Consider the following 24914-nt stretch of genomic DNA (forward strand, 5'->3'; position numbering starts at 1 on the left):
GTTCAGTCAGTTCTAATGCAGAAACCTTAAAGCATATTTGGGGTTCAGGGCTTATAAATTTTGGCCAACTTTCGTGACACGAAGAAATGAGATTGATCATTGGTTGACTATTCATATCTAATAGATCTATATCGGTTATTTGATTGTCATTTTTGATCATCGGTCTGATCTCAAATGCATTCCAAAAGTCCATTCCGAGGATTAGTGATTTAGATATCTGGGGGACAATTATGGTGGGGATTACCTTAGTCACACCCGAGTAAGTATAGGGAATATTGGCATAACCGAGGCACTCATGTTCTGTGTTGTCAGCTGTACTTATAACTGCCTTAGCCTTGAACAATTTGAGGCCGTGTTTTTGAGGTACTTTAATGGAATTCATCACGCTGATGCTTGCGCCTGAATCGAGCAAGGCAATCATATCGGTGTCCAGAATAGAAACGCGGATTCGTGGACAAGTATTGGGGTTGACTTTTATGAGTAACGTTTCCTGGTATTTATTGAAATGCTTAGAGTTTTTTAGTTCTGGAACCACTTTACTGTTTTGCGAGATGGACGGGTTCCTTATGGAGCACCCCGCATCTAGTTTAACGATTGTGAATTAGACGAGTTACGCGTGTTTGCTATCATTTGAGGGTGATTACGCTCACAAGTTTTGGTTGTTCGGCCAACATTTCCACAGGCGTAGCAGAAAATAAGCTTTACCTCCGTACAAAACCTCCAATGATGTCCAGTTTTTTGACAATTCCAACATTTTAGTGCTGATTGATTTGCCGTTGGGGGAGTTATTTTGGTCGTGGGAGAAGTTGTATTGATCGTAGGTGTTACTTTATGAGTATCTTTAGATAGTTTTAGTTTTCGTTGGAGTGCGTTTATCGGAAAATCCTCCAACGATGAATATTCACTATCTGAATTACTTCGTGCATCAATATTATGTATCTCATTACGCATACCATGTCCCGTCCGATATAGGCTGGGATCGTTGGCATCGATTCGATGGTTCAAATCTAACAGATGTTCCAAATTTTTAACTCTTGTAGTTGCTAATTTTGATCTGTAGTGGGGACGCATATTTTCCCATACAATTTCAAAAATTGTTCTAGAAGAATGAGGTCGTTTCAAGCATTGATTTAACTTTTCTATTTCTGTAACGAATGCTACAAATGTTTCCCCTCGTCTTTGTCTCAAGTCCCTTATTTGACTGCGGATTCCACGGTCTCTGTTAGGGTTGCCAAATCGAAACCGTATTTCTCTTTCGAACTTATCCCAGGTAGTACAGTGACTCTCCCTGGTGAACCACCAGTCACTTGCCTCTCCTTTGAGTTTATAGTGTATTTTGTCTAATAGTTCTCTTGCACCTACTCTTTCATGCTTGGCTAGTTTTTTTACCCTGTTCAAAAAGTCTTCAACCTGCATGGACCTTGCATCTCCGCTAAAGACGATATCCCACTTTTCTACTCTCGATTGCATATGTCTATGATATTCGTTTCTATGTCCTCTACCATGTCTCAACGGAGATGGTGACCTGTTGACGTGCCTGTCTCTACCTCTATATCTATCTTCTTCAAGTTCCGAGCTGCTTTCACTTAATGAGCTCGAACAGAATCTTCCTCTCGATCTTTCGTGTGATTTCTTTTTGTATCTATTTTTCTCTCTTAATTTGTGTTCTTCCTCATCTGTTTCTGAATAATCAGTCGAGGAGTACTGTGTGCTACTAATGTAATTACGTCGTTTGTTTTTAGCAAAATTTCGTTCATCTATTTCATATTCTCTTTGTATTTCAGCTTTTCCTCTATCTTCGTCCCGCATTTCTCTTCGAGTTGCTTGTTTTTGCAGCTTATGTTTTTCTTTACTATCTTTTTTCTCTTTCCCTTCATACTTTCCTACTTCTCTTGTACCTAAACGTTTCTTCTCCTTTGGTATAACCCCCGTCTTATCGCAATCTTTTCGTCCTGACAAAGCTATTGCATTTGGATCTGGGTTTCTCCAAGATTTATTCGGAGCCTTTGCTCCGTCTCCTAAGTCAAGATCTGTTTCATCGTTCGATTGTTCTGGATCATATGTCACTCTCTGTTTGTGTGCACGTAAGAATTCTTCTATCTGTTTACATTCCTCCTCCTTCAATCTATCCTCTTCTTCGTTATTTGTTATTGATGACGATAATCTAATCAAATAATATCTAAGGCGCGAGACGATTGAATAATCGAATTCTTGACGTAGGGCTTGTCTCAACGATTTAAGTGTTCGTTCTAATGTTTTAACTTCATCTACGATCGATAAGCCAGTGATATAAAGTTTCGGTTCTCTTCTTTCGTTTTTATAGGCGTACCTTAATGCTCGTTTTCTATCATCAAGCTTTGCACCTGCATCAATTTGTATGTCTCTCAGGGCAATCTCAAAATCAATTTCATCCTCCTGCAAATGATCTGCATTCGGAAGAATATAGAATCGACCCATTTTTTCCCAATTGCAATGCAGTTAAATGAAATTAAATGCTGATCAAGTTAACAACTTTTGATTTCTTCAAATCAATTGTTTCAATTCAAAAGCAAGAAAGTTATTCATAAGAAAAAATAATAATGCTCAAAAATTCCAATTCATCCAAATTCACTAAAAAAAATTCAACTGATTCAAAATTTCTTACGCCTAAACCTTAAAAATAGAAAATCAATTAAAAAACTATCTCTATTTAATAATATAAAATTCAGTAATAATATAAATCAAGATCCAAATTCAATTTTTAAGTTCAATTCAATGCTCGAGTCTAATGCTAATATATTCAAAATGCAATATAAACTGGAGAAATTATGTAGGTCTAAAAAAACTTTAAAAACTAGACGAATTCAATGATAATAAATGGAAAAATAGAGAATAAAAAAGAAATAAAAAATTCTAAATTAATTGAAATATTGAATGAAAATAATTTTATAATGGGGAGTAATTAATTATAATTTTGCGTTGGGCGCCAGTATAACCGTTCTCGATTTCGCCAAGAAAATTGTCGCAAACCAGTGATTTAAGCGCCACTCTCGTTTCGGAGAGACCACTGCTCGTGTTTTATTAATTTGCCCGACTAAGCTGCTGGAAGCATGAGTGCAATTCTCTCAGGTGTTATGAACGGTTGTTAGGTAATTAAACGTTTAACGATGGCTGCAAAATTCAAATCGACTGAGGTAGACTGATCAAAGGTGAATCAAAAGCAGAGCGTGAGCGGTAAAAGTATCGGAAAGGTAACGTAAAGTATGATCACCCGGGCGGACTACAGACCCTCAAGGCTTAGCTTTGGTTGAATGAATAGAACTAGGTAACTCAGTTTAGATTCATTTTTATGTATTCATTTCTTTTTTCGTTAATCAATGAACGTGTGTATGTGTAAGTGTTGTAGTGTTGTCATGGCCATGAATTAAACATACCTGCGCAGGGTTTGATTTGCGGTTATGCTGACCGGTTCGTCTACCGAGGGACACGCCGGTGGCGTGCGATGAAAAAAATCTCGGGACGGTTAAGCAGGGCCGGTCGTCACCACCTGGGATGCATCGCTACGCTGTTCACAAGCGTCTACAGGGGTAGCTCGATTTCACCAACGGCCGATATAAAGGTGCGGGGGAGGCGTCGGCAAACTGGTACGCTGCTAGATCGAACGCGAACGAACGCAAGCAGGCCAGATTTTCTTCTCGTCCCGTTTAACTGCCAGGAACTGGCGGGCCTGGTCGAGCGTCGATCCTCGGATCGTGGTAGCCGAATCGAAATGGCGGAATAAAAAAACGGGCTTTGCCCGTGCAAAAAAAAAAGCGCCCGTTGGACGCTGATGTCCAACGGAATAACGGAATTAGAAATGTATAATAAAAATGATTAGATTAAGTTACCTTTCAAAAATTTGTTAAAAAGCACGAGGACTGAGTGTTCGCCTCTCGTGATTATCTTCACCGAGAACTATTTTCAATACAAGAAAAAAAAAGAACTAATAAGATATAGGTTTTTGTTTCACTTTTACCACTTGACCACACAACAAATTAATAGAAATTAAGTTAAGTTTAAACAATAGATCACACCTTTAGTATAAGAAAATGGAGCTGAATCACCGAGACTGACTTCAGTCCTGCCGACTTGGAAATGAAATGGTCGAGTTTACTGACCCAGAGATTATTCAACCCGAAATCTAAAAAGTCATCTTGTTTCTAAATGCACTAATATTATTTCAGCGAAGTAAATAAGATTCTACCACAGTTTATTTTTATTGGCCATCTACGTTTAATCCCGTAACTACTCAATTAGTACTAACCATAAAATAAAAGCTTTTATCCCAGATTTCATGAACTTTCATAGCAACAGTTTTTAGTACTTAAAGGTATATTATGAATGGTTCTTGAAAAACTAAATTCATATTTTTTTCTTTACATTCGTTTAGAAAAATTAAAACTAATATTAACTAAACTAAACTTGTCGACAAAGGCAGAAATCGAAAATCGTTACAACCGTGAAGAGCCGGAGAAACTGTACCGCGCTAATAACGCACGAAAGTTCTATGAGAAGTTGAACCGTTCACGTAAGGGCCACGTGCCACAGCCCGATATGTGTAAGGACATAAACGGGAACCTTCTTAAAAACGAGCGTGAGGTGATCCAAAGGTGGCGGCAGCACTACGAAGAGCACCTGAATGGCGATATGGCAGACAACGGTGGCGGTATGGTAATGAACCTAGGAGCACGCGCGCAGGACATGCGACTTCCGGCTCCGAATCTCCAGGAAATCCAGGAGGAGATCGGCCGGCTGAAAAACAACAAAGCCCCTGGAGTTGACCAACTACCAGGAGAGCTGTTAAACACGGTGGTGAGGCACTGGCTAGAGCGCTGCACTGGGTGATTACCAAGGTTTGGGAGGATGAGGTTCTGCCGCAGGAGTGGATGGAAGGTGTCGTGTGTCCCATCTACAAAAAGAGCGATAAGCTGGATTGTAGCAACTACCGCGTAGTCACATTGCTGAACGCCGCCTGCAAGGTACTCTCCCAAATTTTATGCCGCCGACTAACACCAATTGCAAGAGAGTTCGTGGGGCAATACCAGGCTGGATTTATGGGTGAACGCTCTACCACAGACCAGGTGTTCGCCATACGTCAGGTATTGCAGAAATGCCGCGAATACAACGTGCCCACACATCATCTATTTATCGACTTTAAAACCGCATATGATACAATCGATCGGGACCAGCTATGGCAGCTAATGCACGAACACGGTTTTCCGGATTAACTGACACGGTTGATAAAAGCGACGATGAATCGGGTGATGTGCGTAGTTCGAGTTCCAGGGGCATTCTCGAGTCCCTTCGAAACGCGTAGAGGGTTACGGCAAGGTGATGGTCTCTCGTGTCTGCTATTCAACACCGCTTTGGAGGCAGTAATACGAAGGGCAGGGATTGACACGAGTGGCACGTTTTTCACGAAGTCCGTCCAGTTATTTGGTTTCGCCGACGACATTGACATCATGGCACGTAACTTTGAGAGGATGGAGGAAGCCTACATCAGACTGAAAAGCGAAGCTAAACGGATTGGACTAGTCATCAACACGTCGAAGACGAAGTACATGGTAGGAAGAGGCTCAAGAGAGGTAAATGTAAGCCACCCACCACGAGTTTCTATCGGTGGTGACGAAATCGAGGTGGTTGAAGAATTTGTGTACTTGGGCTCACTGGTGACCGCCGATAACGATACCAGCAGAGAAATTCGGAGGCGCATAGTGGCTGGAAATCGTACATACTTTGGACTCCGTAAGACGCTCCGATCGAATAGAGTTCGCCGCCGTACAAAACTGACTATCTACAAAACACTTATAAAACCGGTAGTTCTCTACGGACACGAGACCTGGGCGATGCTCGTGGAGGACCAACGCGCACTGGGAGTTTTTGAAAGGAAAGTGTTGCATACCATCTATGATGGGGTGCAGATGGCGGACGGTACGTGGAGGAGGCGAATGAACCACGAGTTGCATCAGCTGTTGGGAGAACCATCCATCGTTCACACCGCGAAAATCGGAAGACTGCGGTGGGCCGGGCACGTAGCCAGAATGTCGGACAGTAATCCGGTGAAAATGGTTCTCGACAACGATTCGACGGGAACAAGAAGGCGAGGTGCACAGCGGGCAAGGTGGATCGATCAGGTGGAGGACGATTTGCGGACCCTCCGCAGACTGCGTGGTTGGCGAAGTGCAGCCTTGGACCGAGCTGAATGGAGAAGACTTTTATGTGCAGCACAGGCCACTCCGGCCTTAGCCTGATAATAAATAAATAAATCCGGAAACTGAAGTGACCATATCTCGGATGTTTTTGAACGGATCCAAGCGCAACCGCCCGCATTCAATTTTCAATAAGATCTAGTTTCTAGAAAAATAGTGTTCATCGATGTAACTTCAGACCACAGACCACACAAAAATACGAGCGGCAGAAAAAAATTGTTTTTGACATGGCCTCCGAAAATCCGGAACATCTCCGTTGTCCGGTGGCCAGTATTCGTGACAATTCATGTTCCTAAATCTTGACTAAATCTTGACTAAATTTGTCGTCGAATGCTTCCGGTTTTGTCCAATTTCATCATTTTTTCAAAAAGTTATATGGATTTGAATTTAGGCCAAATTTTGCCTATCTCAATCATTTTGCCTAACCCCTGTTTCTCGAGTTATGAAGAAATTGGTGTTTCATTTGTATGGGAAACGAAAAAGAAAAAGCGGAAAGCGAAAAAAGCGAACCATCCTAGAAACCTTCCCCGGTCCCAAAAACCTCTGCATACAAATTTTCACGCCGATCGGTTCAGTAGTTTCCGAGTCTATAAGGTTCAGACAGACAAAAATTCATTTTTATGTATATAGGTTTGGGGTAAAGAAAAATTTGAAATTTTCTCTTATGGGATACTTAACCAATAAAATTCCAGTTGGAACCAGTGTTGGTAGAATCATTTTTATTTTATTTTGGGAGGAGGGAAAAGCCCTTTTGAGTTGAGCATACAAGAACTCTCTCTCAAATGGGTGCAAAACCTTCTCATCTTTTCTATCAACAGAATACAGTTTCCTAATGACAAATCTTTCTTAAAACTATGTATACAATTGAAATTTTTGAAATCAACAAACATACACTAATTAACTGATTACAATTCCGCGACAATAAACGTAAAAAATATGTCCTAATACTAGCTCTGGTCAAATTAAAATCAAAAACACTGTAACACCGATTAAAAACGCGACACATACTATTGATAGGTGAATTAAATCCGTAGTTTGTTCTCATGATAGGTAAGCGAAGGAATTCAGCATTTCTCGTAATTCGCCTTCTAATATTGATGCTAAGCTGACATAGTATAGCAGCACAGTCGATTCGATGCGTCAGGAGATCAGCGATGAAAGTTGCTTTTGAAGCGTTTCGACGAACGTGAAGAACATCCAAATATAATGGATCGCTCCACGACAAAAATCTAAGCGCAAACCTAATAAACTTTTTCGGCACTGTTTCAACTCTTTGAATGGCATTCTAGTGGAATGGAGACCACACAATCGAGCCGTATTCAAGTAAAGAACAGTACAGAGCTTTCAGGCAATATACGTCTCTAAACCCTTTAGCCACACGGAAGATGAAGCCTAGTTGAGCCGATGCTTTCGATGTTACGTATGAAATGTGGTCCTTGAACGTTAATTTCGAATCCAATAGAATACCCAAGTCCTTAAAAAACGGACTCTCGCTTCAATATTGAACCTTTCAGATGATAGTCGTAAAGAACAGGTTGATGCTTGCGTGTAAAAGTTATTACCGAACATTTTGAAGGATTGAAAACCATTCTGTTCGTATCGCACCTGCCAACAAAAATGTTTAGTTGGTCTTGTAGGTACATTGCATCGCCAGCACATTTTATGGTGAAATACAATTTAAAATCATCTGCGAATGACAGCAACAGCTTAGAAGACAATTTACGTCGTTAAGGTACAGTAGGAATATAAACGGCCCAAGATGACTTCCTTGTGGAACCCCTGATGTGACTTCAAATGTAGACGAGCAGTGATTACCGATTTTTACAGACATACAGCGTTTGGTCAAATATGATTCAATCCACTTGAGAAAATCTCCCTCAAAACCAAGACGTGCCAGCTTTGCTACTACAATCTAGTGATTGATTTTATCAAAAGCTGCAGAGAAATCAGTATAGATGGCATCTGTTTGATAACCGTTTTCCATCTCGCGAACAATCGAGGAAGTATAATATATCAGGTTCGTAACCGTTGATCTGTTAGAAGTAAAACCGTGTTGATGCTCAGAAATGTAGCTGCTGCAAATTGAATGTCATGTAATCCAGAATTAACTTCTCAAATAATTTCGATGCCGCGCTTAAAGATGCGATTCCACGATAGTTTGAAACTACTCTTCTGTTCCCTTTCTTGATGATTGGAAAAACATAGAATTCCTTCCAGATGTCAGTGAAAATACTATTGCGAAATGATAGGTTAAATATTGTTACAAGTGCTAATGAGACGGAGAATATACAGTTGCGAAGTACGATTGAAGGAATTCCATCGGGGCCAGGATTCGTTGAGATTTTTTAGTTCCTGCCAGTAGATTCAACCTCCTGAATTGTAACCGTTGTTAACCTTCCGAATGCTGGGTACTGAAAAATGTTGGAAGCGGCTTGAAGAATGTCATCACTGGATAGGCGTTCATCAGTAAAGACACTACAAAAGTGCGAGCGGAATAATTCTGCGATAGCTTCAACCGTAGAAGCATTCGAAACACTATTGGTCATAGTTGATGGAAGTCCCTTCTCTTTTCGCTGTTCGCTCACATGCCGCCAGAAGTTCTTCGGATTAGACTTCAGCTTATTCTGGATATCTGTTTGGTACGCACAGTAATCATGCTCGAATCTCACTCAACGAAGGCTCATGCATCGTCGAGAACATCGTGCATGAGTTTTTCACGCAGAATCGCATCGTTTCGCTCATTCGCCGAAAAATAATTTCGATCCAAAAAGTGTCAAAACCCAATCGAAGCGTATTTTATGTTTACGCATGGATTTATTATTCATTGTTTTAAGTAAAGAAAGTTATTCCGATGAATTTAACGAAGTAGAACACGCAAAAATGATGCAATGGTGCAAATCGCGAGTTGAATCATGGACGATATCTAGGCCATGAGTTGGGTGGGGTTTCCCTCGCGCTTGATTTTAATCGTGGATGAGATTTGAGAATTTAAGGTCACTCTGGCCATTTCTCAATTTTAATGAGAGATGGCACGCGATGTTTACATATCTGTCTATATCTGTTAAAATTATATAGAAACACGAAGAATGAAAGGCATGCTACAAAAATCTCAACAATTTTTATTCCGTGAATGCCCTATCTGATATATGTTTGAGTGTATTTGCTCTTTCAACCTGGTGGATTGAAGGAATATGATTAATTTATCGACTAGCCATTGCACTTTGCATATAAAAAAAAGCCCAACATCCTTTCATGCGGAATTGATGGAAGAGCCCATGATACTTTCAATTGGTCGCCTGAGATAGAAAAAGGCGTTTCGTTCTCTGTCTTAGGGGTCGTACAGTTATTACGTAAGCAATTTTTCTGGATTTTTCGACCGCCCCTCCCCTCATGTGAGATTTTTTTTATACAAATGAATTTTTATGTATATGGAGCGTAAGATATTGACCGACCCCCTGCCCCTATAAGTGCTTACGTAATATGTGTACGGCCTCTTTTGACGATCACGACCTTTGGAGTACTGGTTGAAACAATTATTTTTTTCAGAATCCTGAATCCTGACATTTCAGATGCATCAGAAATCATAGAAGAAGACAGCATTTGGCCCAACAATGAACTAAATTTGTATTTTGTTTACCACAAATTGCCATACAAACGCTTTGCAAGTATGTGCTTTGTTTCATCTAATAGAAGCAACAGAGTTAACACAAAAACTCTGATATGTATAAAATATACAAACGATCATAATTTGGACGGCGATGCAAATCTCGGTTCCTGTACAACAGATATTATTTCGAAAATCTATCACGCTTCGTTCTTTTACTTGCAGTATTAGACTGGCCCAAAATGCATGAAATCCTGAATTTCAAACCTTGCACCCTTAAATGACAGTTTGGGGGTCCCAGAAGCTCCCCTGAAAATTTCAGCTCATTCGGTCCAGTGGTTGGCGTGCGCAAATGGCTCAAAGTTTGTATGGGAAAAGTGATCCAAATGTATGGAGAAACGCAACCGTTTCAGTTTTTTGCTTCTGTAGTAACTGTACTTCAAATTTTTTGGGAGAAATATAGAATTCCTCTAATGCAACACTACAATGCTGTTGTTAAGCTCCTAAAATTATTTAACAAAATGCGAGCAATTATCAAAAAATCTTCTCACGCGGGAGATAAACAGAAAAAGCAAGAGTCTAGTTTCATTAATAATTTGGATCGATTGTTTGACATTGCTCGACGAAATGCATTAAATTTGATTAAAAACGATAAGGATAAACAGTTCCTTATTCTGCAAAGGGAAGTTGGAAGGCCTGGATCTGCCTTTGCGAGAGTTAAAAAAGGCAAAATCGAAGAAGTTCCAACAACGGAACCAGAGCCTTCCTTGGAGTCTCAATCAGCTACCAGCGTTTTTACTATTGATGGAGGAGGTAAGAATATTTTCAAATAAGATGGTAACTTCTACTATATGTCAATATTTTTATGTCTTGCTTCCAGATGAGAAACCCTCCACTAGTAGAGCGTTTTCCGAGCGAAGTAAATCAAAAATAATGACTCCTATACTAGCTGCCAACCTAGACCGTATTGGACTAAGCGACCGAAATGCAATGTATGTTATTTCTGCGGTTTTAACAAGTGCTGGACTAAACTTAGGTAAGTTCTCCTTAACAGTACTTTTATTGTATTGTTCTTTCTCTTTGAGTTCAATTTTATTATATTGATAGTAGGGAGATGGAAGGTATTTTCGTCTGTTCGTCATAGTCTCGAAAACCAATAAAAGAGACGCTTTTTTGTAAAACTCATACGTATCAAATCGTAAACTCAGGAGAAACGTTCTGCTATTGTGGAGTTCTAGCAAATGTACGTTGCTTTCGTTGGTTTTAGCCCCTATGACGATGGACGGAAATACCTGCCGTGTCCCTATCTTGTAACTAAAACAAAATCTTTATCAACTTTATCAATTTTTCAGACGATTTTACCGTTAGCAGACAAACAATCTCAAGGGCCCGTGCAGAATATCGCGAAGAGATTGCTCAAAATATCCAAAGCAATTTTGATCTAAATGGACCACTTGTTGTACATTGGGATGAAAAGCTGCTTCAAGATCTCACAGGTAATATATTTGAATATTTTTTATAGCATTGAAATGTGTTATTCTGTGTTATGATTTTTGGATATCTCCTAACTAAGCATGATTTGAAGTAATCGATAAGTTTTTTTGTTATATAAAATTTCTTTACTACAATTTTAGATTACATTTGGTAATATTTGTATTTTTTTTTCAAAAAGAAGCTATTTGTAACATATTTTTACTTTTTTTAAAAAGAAATCTATCTGATTTTTTTTCTTTTCAGGTACTGACAAAGTAGAAAGATTGCCAGTTTTGGTATCTTCTGGAGCAAATGTTCAGCTGCTTGGAGTCCCAAAATTGTCTTCTGGAACTGGTGAAAGACAGGCAAACGAAGTTTGCAAATTGATGGATGCATGGGAACTAAGCGATCGCATCTGTGCAATGGGATTTGATACAACAGCAGCAAATACAGGAATCAAAAAAGGCGCTTGTACCCTAATCGAGAAGTGGATTGGCAGAGATCTTTTATGGCTGGCGTGTAGGCATCATATTGCCGAAGTTTTGATGACAGCAGCTTGGGAAAAACTATTTCCTTCAAAATGCCCTTCTTCAAGTATTTTTATAAAATTTAAATCGGCATGGCCTACTATGGATCAATCCTTTGATGAAAATATGGTAGACGAAAACATTATTGAGATCCTTGGTGATGAAACACAACATTTGATTGAATTTTTGAAAAACCAACTCAATATTCAACAGCAACGACAAGACTATAAAGAGTTGCTAAATTTATCTTTAGCATTTCTTGGTGTGAAAAGAATTAAATTTTCGCCACCAGGAGCACAATGCAATGCCAGATGGATGGCGAAAGCAATATTTTGTCTTAAAATATGGCTGTTTAGAGGCTAATTTGACATGACCGATGATGAAAGGCGAAAAATTCCAGTAATGTGTGCTTTTATATTACGAGTTTACATTTGGTCTTGGTTTAAAGCTCCTTTACCCTCATCAGCAGCACGAAATGATCTAAACCTGGCAAAAAAATTGATAACTTTACGAGATGCTTTCCCTGATCAATCAAGAAATGTGTATATGGCTGCGGCTTCAAGATTTGCAAATCATCTATGGTACTTGAGTGAAGAACTAGTCGCTCTGGCTTTTTTCGACTCAGAAATATCTATTGATGAGAGAAAAAAATGGCACACAATTTAAAATCTTGTAAGGGTGATGAAGTAAGAAAAATACAATTGAAAGTATCTACGATCGATAAGTTGACTTCTTGTACGCTTTCAGATTTTGCTTCTCAAAATATGATGATTTTTTTTGAAATATCTGGAATATCTGCAAATTTTCTCAAAGAAGATCCTAGTATATGGGATGAATTAGAAGAATTTGTTGAAAGTAGAAATAAAATTAATTCATTTTTGGTAGTGAATGACTGTGCTGAAAGAGGAGTTAAACTAGTTCAAGATTTATGTGGGAAACTGACAAAAAATGAAGAACAGCTTCAATGTCTTTTCAAAGTTGTTCAACAGCATAGACAAAATTTTCCAGGTTGCACTCGCTCTGTTATAAAGGAAGGCAGTTGAAATAAATAATTAATATAGGTATAAGTGTTGTTTGTTAATAGCTTTGTAGTTTTATACAGTTAATAAATTATGCTATAAACATTAAAACTGGTGTTTGAAAAATATATAACTTATATAATATCCCAGATCTCTCTGTCTTTCTGTCCCTCTGTCTGTAACGATTATATCATATCGTTCTAAAATTGATGCAACGGGCTGGGCATCACGATGTCCGAAAACAACTCTTTACAAATATTTCATGAATTTTGTCTCCGCTTAAAAACTTCAGCTCGTTGGCTTCAGTGGTAAGTCACCCCCTCCCTCTCTAGCTACACTACTGTACAGAGCACGGAAAGTATTTACCAATCGGATAAAAATTCGCGAGATTGCGTGATAATCATGCATTTAATTTCGCACGGCACCGAATACGCCTGCATCGCCGCCGCAATGGTCGGTGGTACGTTGCTCTCATTTTAAACACCCCTGGGGGACACGCTCGACACCCTCGACTTTGGATGCTTATAACTTGGCCAATTTAAAAGGGATTTACATACGGTCTTCACCAGTCGCTTCCTTATATAAAAAAGGTTCTACATTTTGTCCACAACAGGAATCCGTCGACTACAGCGCCACCTAGAAGCAAAAAACTGAAACGGTTGCGTTTCTCCATACATTTGGATCACTTTTCCTATACAAACTTTGAGCCATTTGCGCACGCCAACCACTGGACCGAAAAAGCTGAAATTTTCAGGGGAGCTTCTGGGACCCCCAAACTGTCATTTAAGGGTGCAAGGTTTGAAATTCCAGACTTTTCTCTTTTTCCATATAAGCTTGGGCCACTCTATTGCAGTATGCATGCTGATTAGGGTGTCCCAAAAAAATCGATGTTCGAAAAGTCATGATGTTCAACCCTGTAATGAAAGATATACCTGTCTGGATAATTTTTGTAGAACAAACCGAATTTCTAAAAAATCGTTTAGAGGTCGCGCCAGATCGATTTTTTAAAAATGAGCTTTTTTTAGGTTAAAAATCAAATATTGGGTCCATTCACAATTTTTTTGAGGGTCACCCATTCGTTTTATATTTTTTTATTTTTCTGTGGATCTTTGCCCATATTCTCCATGAATTAATTTTTGTTATTATGCGTTTTTACAGTCTGCAGAACTTTTTAAATATCGAAAAACGCACATTTTTTTGACTAATTTTCGAAGTTATTTCATCTTCACACAAAAAATATTTTTTTCTCGTTCAGAAAAACTTACATACTTCAAAGAGCTATTCATAAGGAGTATTTACATAAAAAAAAGATCCAAGAAATGTTGTTCTGGGGCTGAGATATGGCAGTTTTAGTAAATAGTCAAAAAGTGTCCAATTCGGTACTTTTTCTTTACATGTTATAATTTCATCAAGATTGCACCAATATTTTAATAAAAATTAAAAACAATTTAAAAGCAAATAAATGGGAATATTTTCTATGTAACATAGCTTTTATTTCCGATGGAGTTGGTTACCTGAATTACAGGATTTGGTCGGAGTATATGGATGGAGCCAGTTATAAAGTGATATCAAATCCAACAGGTAATATGTAGCAATATACAAATAATACGGTTTACTATGATCTCTTTATTAGTTTTAATTCAATCATAGGATGCTTTTCACGGTATACAAAAAACAAGGCAGGCTCAGCACGTATGTAAACATTCAGTTTGAACGTAAACATGTGTGGTCACTACTATCTTCGCACAAGCTGAACTGAGACGATACTCTACGGTCTCAGCATACTTACTTTTGTACTCTAACATGTGGCGATAAAATATGCGTCTCACTTGAAGTGTCATTTTTCCGTTTTTACTTTACGTTTATTCCGTTTTTACTTTTCCAATATCTCAAGTGAACTGATGAAAAAGCTGTCGAACTGGAACGACAAAAAAACTGTTAGACTGTCATATGACATGTCAAAAGCATCACGGTATACAGACAACAAGGTCGTCACGAGTGAGGCATATTTTAATGCCACATGTTAGAGTACAAAAGTAAGCATGCTGAGACCGTAGAGCATCGTCTCAGTTCAGCTTGTGCGAAGATAGTAGTGACGACACATGTTTACATTCAAACTGAATGTTTACATACGTGCTGAGCCTGCCTTGTTTTTTGTATACCGTGAAAAGCATCCTATGATTGAATCAAAACTAATAAAGAGATCATAGTAAACCGTATTATTTGTATATTGCTACATATTAACTGTTGGATTTGATATAATTTTATAACTGGCTCCATCCATATACTCCGACCAAATCCTGTAATTCAGGTAACCAACTCCATCGGAAATAAAAGCTATGTTACATAGAAAATATTCCCATTTATTTGCTTTTGAATTGTTTTTAATTAAAATTAAAATATTGGTGCAATCTTGATGAAATTATAACATGTAAAGAAAAAGTACCGAATTGGACACTTTTTGACTATTTACTAAAATTGCAATATCTCAGCCCCAGAACCACATTTCTTGGATCTTTTTTTATGAAAATACTCCTTATAAATAGCTCTTTGAAGTATGTAAGTTTTTCTGAACGAGAAAAAAATATTTTTTATGTAAGGATGAAATAACTTCAAAAATTAGTCAAAAATGTGCTTTTTTCGATGTTTAAAAAGTTCTGCAGACTGTAAACACGTATAATACCAAAAACCAATTCACGGAGAATATGGGCAAAGATCCACAGAAAAATAAAAAAAAATATAAAACGAATCGGTGACCCTGAAAAAAAATTGTGAAAGGATCCAATATTTGATTTTTGATCTAAAAAAAGCTCATTCAAAAATCGATCTGGCGCGACCTCTAAACGATTTTCTAGAAATTCGGTTTGTTCTACAAAAATTATCCAGACAGGTATATCTTTCATTTCAGGGTTGAGCACCATGACTTTTCGAACATCGATTTTTTTTTGGGACACCCTAATGCTGATAGATTTACAGCTAACCGAGTCATCTTTAAAGTAGCCACACACATCTTGAGAATCTTGTTTACTAATTTTACTATCATGTGTTTTCAAACGGGATTTTGGCACGAAACATTTAACAAAAAATCGGCCCCATGTCTATACAATACGTGAATCCCAAAATCCGGTGGAAAACTTTCCCGAGATGTGAAGCAACCAAACAACTGAGAAGATGCACTACAAATAAAAAATTTGATGTACCATGCGTCTCCATCTGTTTTTGCGCATAGGATATTTGTGTTTTTCCCATGAACAGGATATTCCTTTGTGGCCTTAGTTTCGCTGAAAAATATTTCTGCTTCTGAACATATCACATTGCATAGGGGAAAATCTGTATAAATCCGCAAGCTGGGTAAAATATCCTATGGTAAAATGCGTCCACCCATTTTCTTAGTTAATAACCAAAATATTGGAGAAAACCGAAAGTGAAAGCAATGCAGTTTTTAGGGTCCTTTCTCCAATATCTTTTCAAAAGCCCGAAACGAATTAAACGAATGAGAAATCTTGCAAATCGATTCGCGAGTTTACTTTTTGTACGAAATCATTCTATTCAAAGGGTCACTTAGGAGCTCATATTGAACTTCTTCTACTTATTGGTATTACATCCGAAACTGGGACATTGCTGCCTCGCAGGTTTAAGAACTTGTACATTTGATAACTACGGGGTTTCTAAGCCAAGTTATTGTACCATTCGTCTATCAGGAGGCTAACACGTTGATACTTTCATGCCCAGGGAAATCGAGAAAATTTCCAACCCGAAAATTTCCTAGACCGGACTGGGAATCGAACCCCTCCCCTCCCTTCATCATGGTCTTGCTTTGTAGCCGCGCATCTTACTGCACAGCTAAGGTAGGCCCTCCATTTCTATTATTACAATCCCTTAGCTCCCGACACATAGGCACATGAAATAATGACTTCAACGAATTGAGGGCAAATTTACAAGCGACGAACCTGAATTCTGTGGCCAAGAATTCCGGAGTATCATTTCAACACAATTCAAATGTGAATTCCTGTAGCCTTCTTCTTCTTATTGATATAACAATCAACTGAGACATTGCCGCCTCGCAGTTTAGTGTTTTTAAGCCCAGGAGTGCTGAGGAAGTCGATCAAAAAAGTGAACTCGTATCGAGAATACGAACAATCTATTATGGTAAGTTAGGAATTACTATGAACCAAAGGCAATCTATATGACAGCTAACACTTTTTGTTTGCTTGAATTTATGAATACGTTTTACAAAGATGACAAAGCAATACAAATGATGATTGAGGATAAACATCAACAGTGAGTAACCTTCAGTCGCATAAATCTTAGGTATTCTTTCGTTTATCAGTTCCATCCTGAATGTCCTTATGGATACCTCTTTTTTATATATTCGAGCAAATTAATTCCAACAACATGTAATAAGTTATTTCTTACAAAAAAACCTGAATGATACTCGTCATACAAGAAAATCATCACTTATCTTACAACTCGCTCCATTGGCGAGCCTTACCATAACTCCAAGGTAACAACCATTCTCCTCCTCATTACTTTTTTACACAGATATTCATTTTAGTACCCTCAAACGCCGCCAACGTTCGTCACCTTGTGAACACCAAAGAAACCACAATCCCACAGTTGAACGAGTTTGCATCCACAAAAGAGTGCGTACCTTCCCCAGCTTCATACCTACCTATCCAAATACCCTAAGTTGCCGACAGTACTCCAAAACGATAGTGCGTACGTGAGAAATCGAAGAAACCAGTCGCTCTATACGGCGGAGGAGAAAAGAAGAAAACCGTAACCAAAACAAAAACAACAACACAGTGGTTGAGCCAGTTGTGAGTCGCGACTCGCGAGCCGTTCGAAGGCAACGCCGTTGCCGTGTTATAAATCAAAAGCAAACACTATCGCGGACACAAAATGGCGTCAGCAAACCTGTTTCCGTCTGTGCTTTTATTGTTGCTGCAATGCAAGCAACTCCATAACGTCTTCGTCGACGGTGTCTGGTTGCTTTGTGCGGTGGAGTTTTCTTTCCCCACATCGCCTACTTAATATATATTTACCACCTATTGCGAACGGTCGAATCGAAGTGGAAGAGACGCCGCCATGTATAGGCAGACAGCTTGGTGAATGCGATTGCATGACGACACACGATTTAAACCGAAGTAACCCGAGCCCCCATGCGGCGAAATCCGGAGCAAACGCGACCAGGGATTTTTGGAAGAAATCACGCAAAAAATGCACAAACATGCGTTCATTATTTTCAGTGGTATTAGTTTTCACTAATGCTTTTTATTTTTATGTTTTTGTGTTTTCGATTTTGTTTTTTTTTTGTTTAGATTTATACCTTTACAACAGGGATTCACTTAAAACTAAAATTATTACAGTTCAATTTTTTGGATTTTACAGTATTTTTTTGTTTTTTTTTCTTGTCTGGATTTTCCATCAACAAACTCTTTCTCCTATTTTTTTTATGTACGTGTGTTTAGGTTGTGGGTGATCAAACACTACTTCACAATTGTGTTGCACCAAAAACCACTCCGCGGATGAATATTTGACTTCCTCCTTGATTGACGTCGTTTTGGGGGAAAACAAATGGTTCGATTGTGACTTCACGTGCGGAAAATAAACGAGGAAAGAAAAACCACGCGCATTTTTCTCAGGCAACCGATCAAAGAGTTGTGAAAGCAAACTGACACTGGCACACGTCAAAACAAACTTCGGTCAGAGGTCACCAGGAAGGAACGATTCAATGAAAATACAGGAATAAAAATATGGATGAAATAAATTTTGCCTACATTACTTTTTTTGTTGTTAATGCAACGTTTGCTTTGCGATTCAAGGTTTTGTTTCCGAACCGAACGTCAGAAGTTGATTTTCCTAGGATTTTTTTTTAAGTGTGTCTATGTTCTGTTTGTGAGTGTAATTTTTGTTTATTTTGATTTGCTTACACAGTAGCTATAATATTTACAAAACGTCACAAAAATACAAACGGGTTTTAATTTTTTTTCTGAAAATTACACAACAATAGCTAGTTTAGTAGAAGTAATAGTGATAGTAGCAATAGTTCTTTTTGCAGCTCAGTAAAAGTCTCTCGCTCTCTTTCTAAAACAGAGTGGAGTGGATGTTAATGTTAATGTGTTGCCGTTTTTTCAAGAAGTACCCTGTTTTCGATAACTTCCAACAATCGTGTTGATTTCACTTCATTCATTATTTTTACACGTACACCACCAACAATCCAGTGTAATGGGGGACTATCATAATATAGCGCTTAATGTTTGCAGATGTTATAAGACTACATGGATTCGCTTTGTTTGTTAATATAAGTTTAATAATTGGATCTCGTACGATATTCTTCCGATAAGGATTACGCTCTTTAAATTACATAATTAGGTACCAAGGAACATTGTTATTGTTGCTGTTGTTTTCTCACGCAATGAGAACAATTGTGAGGGTGAGTTCGAAATCAAAAGGCAAGCCGAAACAAAGCGAACGAAACAATTGGAAACAATTTGTTGTGTTGGTTTGTTTGAACTCGCCATCTAAGCGATTTTACACGTTTCGTCCGAATTTGAATAAGTGTGTTAATGTCTGTGTGTATGTGTTGAAGTGTCCAAATGTATTAACGTACTCTCATACTCACAACAGTCGTTCTTTAGTTGACTTCATACCATTTAAAAGATTATAAATGCATTTCTTCTTTCATTGAATAACTCGCTTAAAAGTTACCGTTGTTTTCACTAATGTTTTACATTATGTTTGTTTTGTTCATCGATAAATACCAATCTAGCCTACTTGTGTTTTATTATTAATTCACTACTATTTACCACCAGTTCGGAGCCAAGTTGTTTGTCTATTTTCATTACCATCACTACTTTTATTATTTATCGTTATATTTTGAGTAGGGAGTGCCTAACACACGATTTCCGTGTTTACACTGTTAATTCTGATTAAAATTGAGTGTGTACGCGTGTCTTGGATGTGTAGATGTGTGTAACATTTTACATGCTTTCTGACGGATCGGAATTTGAGTTGCGTGTTGCTCTTAGTTTTGCCACATCTAGATTTTACTTGATCGGATTATTTAAGTTGGTGTGTTTTGAAAACTGCAAAAACAGAGCTGACTCAGTTGAATGTTTTTATTTTGTTATTTTTTTTTTGTATTTCAATTATCAATTCGTTTACAACTACACACAGAGACTAAAAGATCTATTCTAAATCATTCCATTTCATTTTATATATTTTACCGACACAGGCTTTTGTTTTTGCATTTGTCACGGTTTTATGTGTCCAGCGATTCTGATCTATTTTGCTGGACTCGACATAATCGAAGGGTTAGAAAAAGAACGAAAAACTGATTGATGAAATAAACCAAAAGCGTAAGCATAGTACTGCTATTGTTTTGTAATTTAGAAGAATCGCACGACACAAACTGATTCTAGTATCTTCAGTCGGGAGAAACGTCAACATTTTGCTTGTTTTATTATGTGGCTACACTTTTGCCAGTACTTAATGCACAGAAGAAGAGGGAAAATCCTAAAACGGATTGTAAATTTTCTGCTGTTTTGTTTTTGTTTTTAATGATAGTATTTGCTTACGCGTGAATTCTATTCCTCGTTGCATTCACTTTCTCTACGATAAGAAAAAATGAGCAGCGGGAAGAGAAAAGAACAAACAAATAACACTAAATGAGAAATAAAGGAGCAAAAACTTAGCAAATATCTCTGGACAAAGTGAAATTAAAGGAACACTAACTAAATTCGATTCTCGCGATATTTCTATAATTTGATTTAAATTTAGTCGTGTATACTATTTAGATTGATTAGTAACTAAGAAACAAAAGAAAAGAGAAATTGTGGGTTTGAAAAAGATAGAAACGAATGTTTAGTTTTCTTCTTGTATTTATATAGACGAGAGTGTTTTAGACGATTGTTTGCAAAAACCAAACTAAAAATAATCGATTTTTTTTTGCAGAACAGGAACGGGTTCAATACCGAATATTCAATTACAAGAGCCTATCTAAACATTCTTCGCATGCACACTTTTCCATATCTTCGATAAGTTTGATTTTTTATACTACAATCAAAGCAAATGTACCACAGATGTCAAGCTTCTTCGCCCTTTGCATTTCGGCTCCTCGATTTTCTAACAACTCAAATTAGTTTCGTTTGATGTTCCGGTCGGTGAAGGGATCCCATGGCTTGCAGCAGCTATGGTTCATCAAACCTTCGATGACCAAAACGAAAAACGGGGTGCGTCTATAAGCTTATTATCAGTCTTTTGGAGATAGGAGAAAGCACAGCCACAAACTGAAGGTCGCGATACGTCGTTTGTTGTTGCAGATGCTTGGTTCAATCGAATAGACCACGCAATGTCAGCGAATAACCTGGATAGAATGTCTGTAAACAAACAAACGCTGCGAAAATTTCCTTTCCTTGAGGGATGACGAACGGCCTCGCGACAGCCAATGCTACTAATGCGTGTGAGAAAAAAAGCTACTTCTAAATGTTCTTAAATTCTAAAAATTGGGAACCGAAAACAGAGCTTGCTTGAGCTTGACATGATTTTATAGCAAGGTTGGATTTAAAAAGCCATTTCAATCGATATGAAACAAATCGCACTGACCCCTTCCCTTCACTGTCCACGAACTGTGATCGCAGCAGCCGCCAGTTGCATCCGTTGCACGTATTTATAAACATAAATAAATGGCAGCCATTTTGAATGTTTTGCGCGCCTCTGTTTTCCACACATCGCCGCTCGGTTGCTGTATGCCACGGCGAACACAAACAAATACTAACACTGACAGGGAACGGTGTCTCGTTCGTAATCATCATCATCTGCCGCGAATGCGAGTAAAAGGGGAATTTCAATGATAATTGCAGAATCTAGTGAAATTCCTCAGAGCCTTCAATCTTTTGTAAATAAAAATCTTTTGCTTAGCTACAATGAATCATTCTCAGTGGCTACGCAAGCCTACTACAATTAATGAAAAAAATAAACATTGTACTGACAAGCCGTCATTTAAAAAATTACATTCACTGCTTGTCAACTGCAGCCTTTTTTAAATTCTCTTAAAACTCTTCATTGATTATCGCGGGATTCATTTCGCCACATAAAACTCAAAAGAAAACTTTGTGTATTGCATCATCCGTTTTCGCTCGCTGAATCGCCTGTTCTTCGCGCAAAGGTCACACACCACCGAAACTTTATTGAATTTACTCAATGGTCTGAGCGTTCAGCACACAGAAGAACACGCACTGAACGCGCAATTAAACACATGAACTGTGATCTAGAATGCGGGCAACACCCCGAACGAAGTTTTCGTTCACTTTTGTGTATGTGTATGTGTGCGCAGGCCCGAGCGTTTGCGTGTCTACTGTTATCGATTTTTTAGGTAGAGTAATTTCGAGAAAACTGATTCGAAGCAGGCGAGATGCTTTAAAAATAAAAAAAATTAATTATGAAAATGAGGCCCTCTCACAGGTCGATTTTAAACGGGGGTTAACTGTGGTCAATGCGATTTGCTTATATCGAATGAGGAAAAATTCAACTCAATTACGATAATCCTTCGTAAAACTAATCGAGAAATTTGCCGGGATTCTGATTTTATTTGTACGTCTGAAACTAAGCTTTTCTCCTCACTTCTGTGTTATCTTGCAGTTACTAATTTTCAATTGGTTTGTTCTAGAATAAATTACTTGTTTCATCATCATTCAACCGGGACTAATCATCCACTACTCGGTCATTCAGGAATCTTCCGTATTATATCCGTCATTACGCGTTCGTTCTATCTTGCTCTCAATTCATCATTCCCCGGGGCCACCACCCTCCACGCGACCATTCTCAACTACTGTAGTAACTTATAGATACGAATAAAATTACAGACAAAAGATAACTTAGGACTCTAACTGACACATCACCACGATCGGCGATCTGGACTCTTCGTCGCTTTCGTAGAAGTACCGCTGCTTGGGCGAAAGTCCGTGCTGTAACCGCCGCACGGCCTCCTTCACCAGGTTGTTGTTCTTCAGCAGGGTTTGTAAGAACTCGTACGGGTCCTCTATCGTCTCCTCCTCCGCTTGTTTTTTGCAGGATTTGATCGGTCGCTTCTCGCCGTTGCCGCAGGCAGGCTCCGACCAGGATCGACATGGTATGTGGTAGGGCGAGGGTCGAGAACTACGGGAAGGTTGATGGGCGGGTTTGGCTTTCAGGCGGAGATTTTCTCGGATTTCATGCACTAGCTCTTCGACCGCTAGTACATCGTTGGTCTGCTTGCTGGGCATTGTCGTACAAGTGTTGCTGCTGCTGCTGCTGCTGCTACTATTGCTGACAACCACCTCCGGAGGTTGATCCTGTTGCTCGTTGTTTTCAATTATTGCTAAATTTCTCGAACTAGCTTCACCACCAATACACAATTCCACAAGCTTCAGGTATTTATTTTCGAACAGACTACACCGTACAACACAGATAGTCTCCTTGATTTGCTACTTCACCGAATATGACTTCTTTTGATGGGTACCGTCAACACTTCTAACTTCCAAACTTCTTCGAGTAAACCGATGATACTGGGATCGCTGGTTGTGCAAAACTTATCCACGCACTACAAACACAGCACAAGTGCTTCACTTCCGCTTTCTTTTTGGGTAATCGCTTAAAATACGATCACTTCTTTTCTACGAAACGCCAACGCACAAAACGCGATATTGTTTCTGCTGACTGGAAACAGTAGGCAGCGGAAATGGTTACTTCCTTCCTGGTTAGCGATTACTGTGATCAACTAACTCTCCACGAATCTATTCCGATAAGTGAAAACAAAGTGGAATTTTTTCTACAATCACTTCTTTTTCTCGCCTCCCGTGTGATTTTTTTACTCTCAATTAAAGCTACTATTATTCCACTTAGCGGTGTAACTTCACAGATTACGATATCACTTCCGAACGGTCGAAACAACGACCAAACAGGGGACTCTTCAATTTTCCCTTCTCTCGGTACTTTTTGCGTGCAAGTTATATATTTATTGCTCTAACGCAAACCGTTGTGTGTTTTTAGCTCTCTATCTGCTCCAAGCTGTTGGTTGTTTTTCTTCTCCCCGACCCGCTGTCGTAGTAGTGGTCGTCGTCTCGTAGTCTTTTTTAACTCGGCGCGGCAGGTAGAATGTATGTGAAACTGTTTTGCTTTGCTTTGCTTATGTACAGAGTTGGACTTATGTATTTTGCCTTTACTAGAAGTTTATTTACAGGGAGCGAATAGCGACGCGGTGCTACCGTCTCGAATGTCTACAGCCGACTGAGAGCGAACGAACCAGTGTTTTTCTTTTTAGCCATCGAGCGCCAACGAACCCCGGGCCAGTCACTGCGGGTTGCCCGATGGGAGCAAAATGTACCGAACATGACCCGATTTCGGTCCCGGGTGACAGAGTAAATGTGCCAATTTCTGGCTATGATTAAAAAAAGGGATTTTTCGATAACATTTTTTATTTGATTATTTACCTTGAAAAATATGTTTTAAAGTTTTCTTTCTCATCAACTACTTTAATCAAACAACATTCACCCTACAGAATCCGTTACATCACAAACAAGCAGGGTTGCCACATATACAGATTTTTCTGTATTTTATAGATTTTTGAGGTTAGGCTGCGATCAAGAATCTGTATATACAGATATACAGATTTTTGGAAAACTTACAGATTTTACAGATTTCTAAACAGATCTAAAATTAACTTATTAAGAACCATTTTGAGATTACCTACATTCAAATTTAAAAATACAGAACATGTGGTCTCCAGTAGGTTAAGAACAACTTAATCGACAATTCATGCAGATCGATGATTTTGAAACTCGATCAGATTATGTTCCGGAAAATGTTTAGATTATATTTTAATACATGTGGTCTTAGAAAATGCTCCAAAATAATACTAAAAAATCAGGTCTCACTATCATAGATCATATCTGAAATGCTTTGAAACAGTTTATCAGTGATTCTTCTCTGTATGGCTGAATATTAGTCCAATAAAGTTGTTCTGCATATGGCTAAATTGGATCCGTGGCATACGTTATTCGTAAATATGTCACGTAAATAATGA

The 24914-nt window shown here is 38.5% G+C and overlaps 2 protein-coding genes across 2 annotated transcripts in view; one reads left to right on the forward strand and one right to left on the reverse strand.

The window, feature by feature from the left end:
• The window catches only part of LOC134226108 (xaa-Pro dipeptidase), a 445683-nt gene that overhangs the window by 261476 nt on the left and 159293 nt on the right, over window positions 1-24914 (reverse strand). The gene's annotated exons all lie outside the window — the stretch shown is intronic.
• LOC134222820 (uncharacterized) lies at window positions 10765-12194 on the forward strand. Its single transcript, XM_062701970.1, has 3 exons — window positions 10765-10867; window positions 11184-11327; window positions 11569-12194. The coding sequence occupies exons 1-3, from the start codon at window positions 10765-10767 to the stop codon at window positions 12192-12194; spliced, it is 873 nt and encodes a 290-aa protein (XP_062557954.1).

The sequence above is a fragment of the Armigeres subalbatus genome, chromosome 3 (genome assembly GCF_024139115.2).
Source record: "Armigeres subalbatus isolate Guangzhou_Male chromosome 3, GZ_Asu_2, whole genome shotgun sequence".
NCBI classification, from domain to species: Eukaryota; Metazoa; Arthropoda; class Insecta; order Diptera; family Culicidae; genus Armigeres; species Armigeres subalbatus.

What these genes read in the sequence shown, in the direction of transcription:
- LOC134222820 (XM_062701970.1), top strand. Translation starts at nt 10,765, where the DNA reads ATGACTCCTATACTAGCTGCCAACCTAGACCGTATTGGACTAAGCGAC. An exon ending in AAGTGCTGGACTAAACTTAG is followed by an intron (nt 10,868 to 11,183) that starts GTAAGTTCTCCT and finishes TCAATTTTTCAG; the next exon opens with ACGATTTTACCGTTAGCAGA. An exon ending in GCTGCTTCAAGATCTCACAG is followed by an intron (nt 11,328 to 11,568) that starts GTAATATATTTG and finishes TTTTCTTTTCAG; the next exon opens with GTACTGACAAAGTAGAAAGA.